The sequence below is a fragment of the Apaloderma vittatum genome, unplaced genomic scaffold (genome assembly GCF_000703405.1).
Source record: "Apaloderma vittatum isolate BGI_N311 unplaced genomic scaffold, ASM70340v1 scaffold7609, whole genome shotgun sequence".
NCBI lineage: Eukaryota > Metazoa > Chordata > Aves > Trogoniformes > Trogonidae > Apaloderma > Apaloderma vittatum.
The window spans coordinates 72930-81971 of record NW_009735717.1 but is presented as its reverse complement, the minus strand read 5'-3'; the positions used below and the strand labels follow the sequence as shown (position 1 = coordinate 81971).

The following is a 9042-nucleotide window of genomic DNA, read 5'->3' as shown; positions in this document are numbered from 1 at the left end:
AGCAGGAACTTCGTTTATGCCTAAATAGCTGTGATTCATGAATATGATTTCTTTTGCTTGAAATCTTTACTGTGTCAAAACCTTTGCCAAAGCAAATGTACCTAGAATACTAATTTTTGAATACTAACAAACATTAGTAAGATGGTAAAACTACTAGTATTCCAGTCACAAAAACAAACACAGCCTTTTTTTTTTTGACAAAAACACGTTTTTTCTCGGATAAAACATTTCTCTGGCTAATATTGGGTAATTTAATTTAATATTATTTAATTTTAAATTATTGGGTAATTTAAGATTTAGCCAAACATCAACTGTTGCAGAGATTATGTCTAGGTTTGGACAGTTTTAACATTGTCTTCTATGTTGTTCTTTGAAGGAAAGAAGATCTTGTATGACATTGTTGCATTTGCCAAAGAAAGTGTCAACTCTCATGTTATCACACTGGGACCTCAGAATTTTCCTGACAAAGAGAAGGAGCCATGGCTTGTGGATTTCTTTGCACCAGTAAATATTTAATACTTATGTTTCCCTCCTAAAATCTCTTATCTAACTATGTAAGGAAACACTAGCAGTATCTTGAAAATTTCCTGCGGCGCCATGAAACAGTATTGCAATTTCTCATCCCTTGGCAGCACTAGTTCCTAGACTGGGGCGGGGGGGCAGTTACTGAGTGGAGTCTGTTGTCAGAGCAGTGTTTTATTCCTCTCAAGCAGCTGATGTTGTCCTCAGAGCCAGCTGTGGGGAAAGCAGTTGCACTTCCTTGCATTTTGTCTTCTAGTGGTGCCCTCCTTGTCGAGCTTTGTTACCAGAGCTGAGAAAAGCATCGAAACATCTCTATGGTCAACTTAAATTTGGAACACTAGACTGTACTGTCCATGAAGGGCTTTGCAACATGGTAAGCTGCAGGAACTTTAAAAAAAAAAAAAAAGTCCTTTCAAATAATATTATTTTCTTCTAGTTGGGGATGGGGTATTTGGGCAGACAATGTTTGTTCTTTAATATTACTTTCTTAAAGGGGAGTAAACCAAACAGAGACTTGTTCAAAGGAACAAGTAACGACTACAGGTAATATGTTAAGGCAAAATAAAGGTCGTATTTTGCTCTGATTTCATAGTGTTATTGGAAGACTCTGGAAGCGTCAGAATTTAGTAATTCCTGGTGTTTTTCTAAGAGAAAAAAAGAATTAAAGCAGAGCCAGAAAGCTTTTTCTAGTGTGTATATACATACATGCATTTTTTTTGTTCTCTGCGTAGGAGGAAAAAAAGCAGTAAAACGTTTAAGAAATACAGGTTTTATATTGATACAACACTTTTTGAAGATGTCTGCAAAACCACTTCTAATGCAGTTCACCCTAACTGAGTTTGAGTTTTGTTTTGTAGTGCTTAGGAAGCGTAGGATCAATTTCAAAGTAGAAGAAAGTTTATTACTTACCAGTTTACACTTATTTAAAGATATAGAAATGGAATGTAAAATACCTTTTTAGGAAATCTTGACTGATTTTCCACATTTAAATTTGCTTAACTTTTGCTTCAATGAATTTATCGTGGTAGAAATTGACATTACTTTTCCTGAGTTCCAGAATGTACTGTGTTTTGACAACTTTCTTGCAACTGCACATTTTATTGTTCACAAGAGCTTTTTACATTAGAATGTTTGCATTTGTCTTTAAAATGTGAATGTTTTAAGACAAGCTTTTTACAGTTCTATTTAGATGTATTAACACACTGAAGAACACCAGTCATGGAAGCACCCATGTCCAATAGTAAACAATACAGTTATTCATACGGTACAAGTGTTTCCACCTGAACACTGGGAATTGCTTGAAGTTAAAGCTTAGATGGCCCGTAGTTAATTCCTGCTTTTGTGGAGCATGGCAAAAGGACTACTGGCCGCTGTTTAAATTCAGAACAAACGATGCTGTCTCATCTTCTCTGTACAGCTTTGTAATGGTTTCAAACTCCCATCTACCTGTAATGGAGAGCAGTTGTACTGTACAAACAGGATAGATCAGCAGCTGTGAGCCACCAGTGTTGGTGGCAGCTAAAGAAAGGTACGAGAAACCTGATTATTCCTTGTAATTTCTTATTGTCTGTTTTGTTAGCATAACATTCGAGCTTATCCAACAACAGTTGTGTTCAATCAGTCTGACGTTCATGAATATGAAGGACATCACTCTGCTGAACAGATCTTGGAGTTCATAGAGGTAGGTAAATTATAATCTTTGTTACAGTTGTGGTCTGTATGCAACTCAGCTGAAAGATTCTAGGAATTTTCATTTAAAAAAAAATTAATTAGACTAGTAAGATAAAGAGTGAAAGAACCTTGGGCAAGAAAAATCTAGGACTTGACACCTAATGGATTAATTTCCCTACTCTGTCAAGTAATTTCTTGGAGATCATTAGCAAATAACTTAAGATCCTTTCCAATCTGCAAAATACTAGCAATTATTTCTATCTCATGGAGAGGATAAAGAAATTGAAAGTATATATTAAGGTGCAAATGCACACCTTGACATAGGAGAAGGTTCTCATTTTGTCAGTTAGCTTGCTGCCCTCCAGGCTTCTCAGCTGTTTCTCGAACTTCTTTAACTCACAGAACCGCAAACCATTGGAACTCATCATTGCTGCTATCAGAGTTCAGGCACTCATCTTTCCTCCAGCAGATCCACAGGCTATTATTTTCCACTCTTTGAAGAGACTGTTTGTTCTCTCCAGGCAGACCATAATAAGCAAGATTAAGACCACACATGCAGGAACAGGTGGAGATCAGTCTTTTTCAGTTGATACTCAGAAGTCCCTAGTGCACCACAGGTATTCTTCTGCATCCCAGCCTATATAATGTGGCTGAGCTGCAATAGTGCCTGTTCTTGCAGGGTAAACTGAGTTTCTTGCCTTTTGCCTCCCATTATGGAGAAGAGGTAGAAAACTTCCCTTTTGCAGCCTGGCTGTATTTTTTTGATAGCTTTTCCCAGTGAATCAGGCACGTGATTGTTGGGCTGAAGGGATGACTTCCAATGCTTCTATGCCTTTCAGTAGTGTGGAGTGCTACCTACCGCAGCAGCAAGCAAATTTCACTAAAAGAGGGACTTTCTCAGAATTTGGTAAATGATGGTGCTAGATATGGAGTAACTTACTGTTGTAAAGAGTGTGTCTATAAACTGTCTTTACTTCAGGATCTCAGGAATCCTTCAGTGGTCTCCCTAACACCAGAGACATTTGTTGAATTAGTTCAGAGAAGAAAACGAGAGGAAATCTGGATGGTTGACTTCTATGCTCCATGGTGTGGACCTTGTCAGGCTTTAATGCCAGAATGGAAAAAAATGGCCAGGGTAAATAACTGCTGTTTTAGAGAATATCTAGTGATTAATATTCCAAACAAAACAGGGAATTCCTACTTGACAGTTATATATCGCTTCAAATACAGAGTTTTTCTTTGCTTTTTAAGGGTTCAGGACATTAATAGTGTAATCCAGTATTTCCTGTTGATACAACTGTGTTTTCCAAGGGCTAAGAAGCTTTAGAGTAAATAACTTTCCTTGATGCTTAGTGCTTTACAAAGACAACAGCTCTGCATTTGTTTAAAACAAAATACGAAAAAAGATTATAAATTAGGTAAGAATCGGTTCACATAATTTGCAACTTCAGTCTCAGTATTCTTTATGATCATTAGTCATCTTTAAGATAGCACTTAGACCTTGGTGAAACCTCTGCCTTAAATTTCAGATTAAAGGAACTCAATCTTATCCATCTTAATTATTTCCTATATTAGTAAGATTTTTTCCCCAAGTGATTAAGACTTTAATTCTGAAGTATTACTAAAATTCTAGTAGGATTGATTAGCATATTTGATTGTAGGTTTTCTTCTTTTTTCAGATGTTAATTGGATTAATCAGTGTAGGCAGTGTGGATTGTCAAAAATATTATTCTTTCTGTCACCAAGAAAATGTTCGGGGATATCCTGAAATAAGACTCTTTCCTCAAAAATCAAAAACAGCTCATCAATATTAGTAAGTAGTTTACTTCAGTTTGGGAAACGTTAGATGTGGAACGAGACAAATGTACATCTTGCATTGTGTAGAAAAGGTTCATCTCAGCTATTAAATAGGCAGTTGCGATATTACTGTCCTAGGTGTTACTGACTTTGTTACTTCCACCTCGTGTAACTTCATGTTGCCATTACACTTCAGTTATTTGAACTGAGATGGCCTCAGGAATCTTAGTTTTTATTTCTTGTTCTTTAGTGATTGCCAGGTTTCTAACTTTACTTGACTGTTAAAGTAGATGATTTAAATCATAGAATATAACGGACTACTATGCCTAAGTGGCTGCAGCTTATCTTTAGAGAACAGAGCGATGGTAACTGTCTTGTCATCCTGCCTGCCAGCAGTCTGTTAGCACCATTGCAGAAATTGTCCATTGTGTATCTAGTCATCTCGTTCATTGTATCATTAGTGTGGAAATATTAAGCTCTAACAAAACAAACAAAAAAATTCTATCTGAAATAAAATCTGGCCAAAACCAAACAGTCTGTCCCTTTCATTTCATAGTACTGTTGGAAGATCCAGGGATTCCAGGAAGCACGTGCATAGTTAAAGACAGGTAGACATCTGAAATAGCAGATGTGTTGCTTCATTATTTTACAAAATGGAAAGTTCTATCAAATACTGGCAGATAATAAATTGTAATGCCTCTTCATCATAGCGCATAATAGCAGACTTGTAGCTTTCATCCTTGGACTGCTTGCTTTTGTTCAGTTCTTCTAGATAAAGTTCCACTTCGAAGCAAATTTTGTTCTTGAAAACAATGAAGTGGGTGAATATGCCTGTTAAGTGCCAGATACCTAATCATGAGTCAGGTATTTCCTGTGAAAATACAGAAATCTGTCTTAAAATAAAATCACCAAAATCTATAAAGTCAGATTTTGACCAAGTAACTCTGTTGAAAAATACTCTGTTAGAAAGTTGTAAATTAGCAGATATGAATCCTGAATTAATCTTTCTTCTAACCTGTCGCTGCAATTTCAAAACTACGCAATGCCCTTAAATAATAAATCCTTTTACAAGTAAGCAGTTTGCCTGGCTTTTCTACTGTTAAATTGAGGGTGATGGAAATAATTAATAATTGTTTTATTTTAATGAATGAACATCAGTTAGAAAATATAGTAAGATATTTCAATTTTATTCTCATGTTTCTTAGAGCCTGCAATATTATCTGATGTTACTACCAAAGATCCTTCATTCAAAGTAGTTCTAGCTCTAAAAGCCTACCTGCTCCAAACCAAGTCTCTTACTGTCTTGACATAGCATTTTCTTCTCTTTCTTCTCTTCATCTTCTAGTTCTTAATTCGGGATCTTTGAATTCTATTAAATTTAATTTATTCAGATATGAAAGCAAGGTGGAAATATATCCTAAAACATACTAAGTTCATTATTTCATCATCTCCACTCTGCAGAGACTTTGTTTGTTGTGGTTTTGGTTTTTTTCCCAAATGTGATTCAAACTATGGTGCAATGGAATTTTTTTGTTTTCTTTTTAATCTTTTGATAGTAGCTACAATGGATGGCACAGAGATTCATATTCACTGAGAGGCTGGGCATTGGGGTAAGTTACTGCATTAAACTTTGTTCGCAAGCCACTTAAATAGTTTGCTTGCTAGAAGAAATTAGTATTTAAATGGTATGTAGGTCAAGAATTAGAAACACTCAGGTTTATGTATTGCTTAATTTAAGATGTTAAAATTTCCACATCTTTTAGCCCAAGCTTTTAACGTGTGGAGAAATAACATACTCCTTACTGTCCACCCATTTTCTAAAGACCGTATTATTATTTTTCTGTTGCTTTAAAAAAGGGATTCTCTTACAGTACAAAGGGTAAAGTAGGATTTTCCAGACTACTGATATTCTTAATTTCAGAAATTTTTCTTGTGCTTAAATGGAATTTGGATATGTTTAAAGTTTTGCATGGATTATGACTGTTACTCTTCCTTTCCACAGATATTTACCACAAGTGTCTGTAGACCTGACTCCTCAGAGTTTCACAGAAAAAGTTCTGAATGGAAAAGATCACTGGGTCATCGATTTTTATGCTCCTTGGTGTGGACCTTGCCAAAATTTTGCTCCTGAATTTGAGATCCTTGCAAGGGTAGGTTTTTGACAGTATTAGCGGATTGTTACAGTTGTCATGGTTAAGAAATAATTCCTTAGTTCTTAGGAGTCACCCAAAAATTGCACACCCCCAGTGAGCTTCCTTCTCACTGAAAGTCCACACTTTTGGGTCCCACTTGCCAGCAGGTATTGTCTCTTGCAGATGCACACACACAGAGACCTTCTTTGGAGACAGATTTCAACTTAGGATGGGGTGACCTTTGGAACTGTGATGTGCTTTGCTCCAAATTCAAGTAGAAATGAACATGTTGCGGCTTCTGGTACGAGGTTAACAGTCTAAGAAGCAAGCAAGCAACCAGCATGAGATATTTAAAAGATTCGAGCAATGTTTTTCATTTACTTCTAGCTGCACTGCTCGCTTATTCACTTGCTTACAGTTACCCATAGAAACTTAAAGTTTATTTCTTATAAACATTTCTTTTTAGACCGTTAAAGGAAAAGTAAAAGCTGGAAAAGTAGACTGTCAGGCGTATGCTCACACCTGCGAAACTGCTGATATCAGAGCCTACCCTACTGTTAAGTTTTACCCCTACCAAGGAGCAAAGGTAAAGTGTCTCCTCTGTGTACGCTAGTGAGTGGGTACTGTTAGTAGATGCATTTCATTTTGCATTGAGACTTAAGTGATTATAGCTGTAGCGTATCCAAGTGCATTATTTAGATATCTGGGAGATAAAATAACAATAATCTTTCTTTAATATTTAAAAGAGTAGGACAGTTATACAGAAATAATAATGCGTTATTGAAAAAAATAGTAAATTGTATATTAATAGAACAGTAACTAAACTATAAGCCTAACCTGAACCAGGGTTTAAATCTGCAGGGGTCTTTGCGACAAAACGTTTTTCAACCTTTACTAATTTCAACACCAGTTACCAAAAGCATGCAGTCTCTCTCTTTAAATGAAATGTGGACAAGTTCATTTTGGCTAAAGAGAAATAGTTTTTCAATGTAATCATAGCATTTCATTACAATTTTGACTTAAATAATGTATTTTAAGATAGAAAATAGATTAATAATAAATTAAAAAATTGAAAAGTATCCACGTAGTTGTAGGAAATGCAGTTCTAGGCTTCTGCAGGCTAAACAACCCCAGTCCCCTCAGCCACTCCTCCTGACACTTGTGCTCTAGACCCTTTACCAGCTTCGTTGCACTTTCTTGGACACCCTCCAGCACCATAATGTCTTTCTTGTGGTGAGGGGCCCAAAACTGAACACAGGATTCAGGCTGCAGTCTCACCAGTGCATCTATCTATGAATCGTAAAATCAACCTACCAGAGCTGTTGTCTTCCTCCCTGCATTCTTCTTGAATTTTATCTGAAAGTAAGCAGATTTTCTATTCAGTGTAGAACATAGGTATTATGTTACAGGATTTTTTTTTTTTTTAAGAAAAACATTCTTGGCGAATATATAGACAGCAGAGATGCAAAAAGTATTGCTGACCTTTTGAATGAAAAATTAGAAGCAATTCAAAATAAAGGAAAAAGAAAAAAATCTAGAAATAAGGTAAGTACTTACTGTGAGGCCTTTTGGAAAAGGCATATTATTGTAAAGAATAGTCCTTTAACATGATGTTAGCATTTGCCCTTGTCTGGGAAATATTAAATGCTGTATCTTCAAATTGTACCAGGTATATTTTACTTACAGTCTTGGTTTAGTTACTAGTATTTACTCCAACTCAGTTCTCCATGCTCATAGATCTGGCAGAGAATCCTGCAGTTGCAACATCGGTTACAGCAAGCCTTAGCAGAATTTATAGATACCCGTGGGACAGCACCATTAAAGACAGATGGCTGAGATGCGCCGTATCCTTAAGTGTGATTCTTAGACTAGATTTAGCAAGCTGGCACCAAATTACAGGGCTGATTAGTGCAAGATTGGGCTTGATGCTTTAACTGAGAAAGAAAATACTAATACAGCTGTTAAGAAGTGCCCTGAATTCTATTTAAGAAACATTTGTCCAGCTGAAAAATTAGTACCATGGAGAAATTTAAAATCACAGGGGAAAAAAAAAAACATGATACCCTTGACTTATTATTTTATTTGTACTTTCAGAATAACTTAATTGTTTGTTTTCTTGTCACTAGGATGAACTCTAAACGGTACTGGAGGTGGATATGATGCAAAATACTCTAAAGCTGTGAATATAGAAGACACCACAAGGAAAATATAAGGCTGATTTACATTCATGACAGGACCATAGAGATAAATATTTTGAGTTCATGGGCGTACGTGACTGTATGAATTCAGTTTAAACTGTGGGGAGATGAAAGCATTTTGGTCTTGGTGGAGGCATTCAGTGTTTCTGCAAATGAATTCTGCATGTCCCTCTTCTGATATACCAACTACCTTCTTCCTAGTCAGACATTGGAGTTGATCAGAAACGTGGACTGTATCACTTTTGCCTACCCATTTACTAGTTTCCTTATATTTTTCTGTCTCTTTTCAAACACTTTTTGAATGTGGCACTCAGCCTATGGCTGAATATGCACTCAAACCACTCTGCAATGCAGAAACACAATGAGGAATTGTCTATTTGAAAGACAAACGGATTTACCTGATGATAATTCTGCTTTGGGGTTGCATTCTTGTCTAGTCAATTGCTAGAAAATAAAATCAAAAATTGGTAGCAGGATAGGTTTATTGAATTACATTGCTCCTGCCCTTGAGTGGATCACTCTGTTGTGGCACTGGTGGTGGTACCTGGGTAAACAGAGCTTGGAAGAGCTTCCTTGGTTGTTTGGTTTGGGGTTTTATTTTCTTTTTTAAATAACTAAAAAAAAATCAAGGACTTCAAACTCGGTGTTTGCTAGACTTTCAGAACTTAAGTTATGCCATAGAAGCATCTGCTAAAGTTAGTAGGTCGAACTTTTATTATTGT

The 9042-nt window shown here is 36.1% G+C and overlaps 1 protein-coding gene across 1 annotated transcript in view; it reads left to right on the top strand.

The window, feature by feature from the left end:
• The window catches only part of DNAJC10 (DnaJ (Hsp40) homolog, subfamily C, member 10), a 21341-nt gene extending 12756 nt beyond the window's left edge, over positions 1 to 8585 (top strand). The window contains exons 13-22 of the mRNA XM_009876680.1: positions 377 to 504; positions 779 to 895; positions 2102 to 2203; positions 3173 to 3328; positions 3873 to 4006; positions 5547 to 5600; positions 5993 to 6140; positions 6589 to 6708; positions 7551 to 7667; positions 8249 to 8585. Coding sequence (XP_009874982.1) covers positions 377 to 504; positions 779 to 895; positions 2102 to 2203; positions 3173 to 3328; positions 3873 to 4006; positions 5547 to 5600; positions 5993 to 6140; positions 6589 to 6708; positions 7551 to 7667; positions 8249 to 8260 — 1088 coding nt within the window. The 3' untranslated portion in view covers positions 8261 to 8585. The remainder of the gene's footprint in view (positions 1 to 376; positions 505 to 778; positions 896 to 2101; positions 2204 to 3172; positions 3329 to 3872; positions 4007 to 5546; positions 5601 to 5992; positions 6141 to 6588; positions 6709 to 7550; positions 7668 to 8248) is intronic.
• Positions 8586 to 9042: the final 457 nt, after the last annotated feature.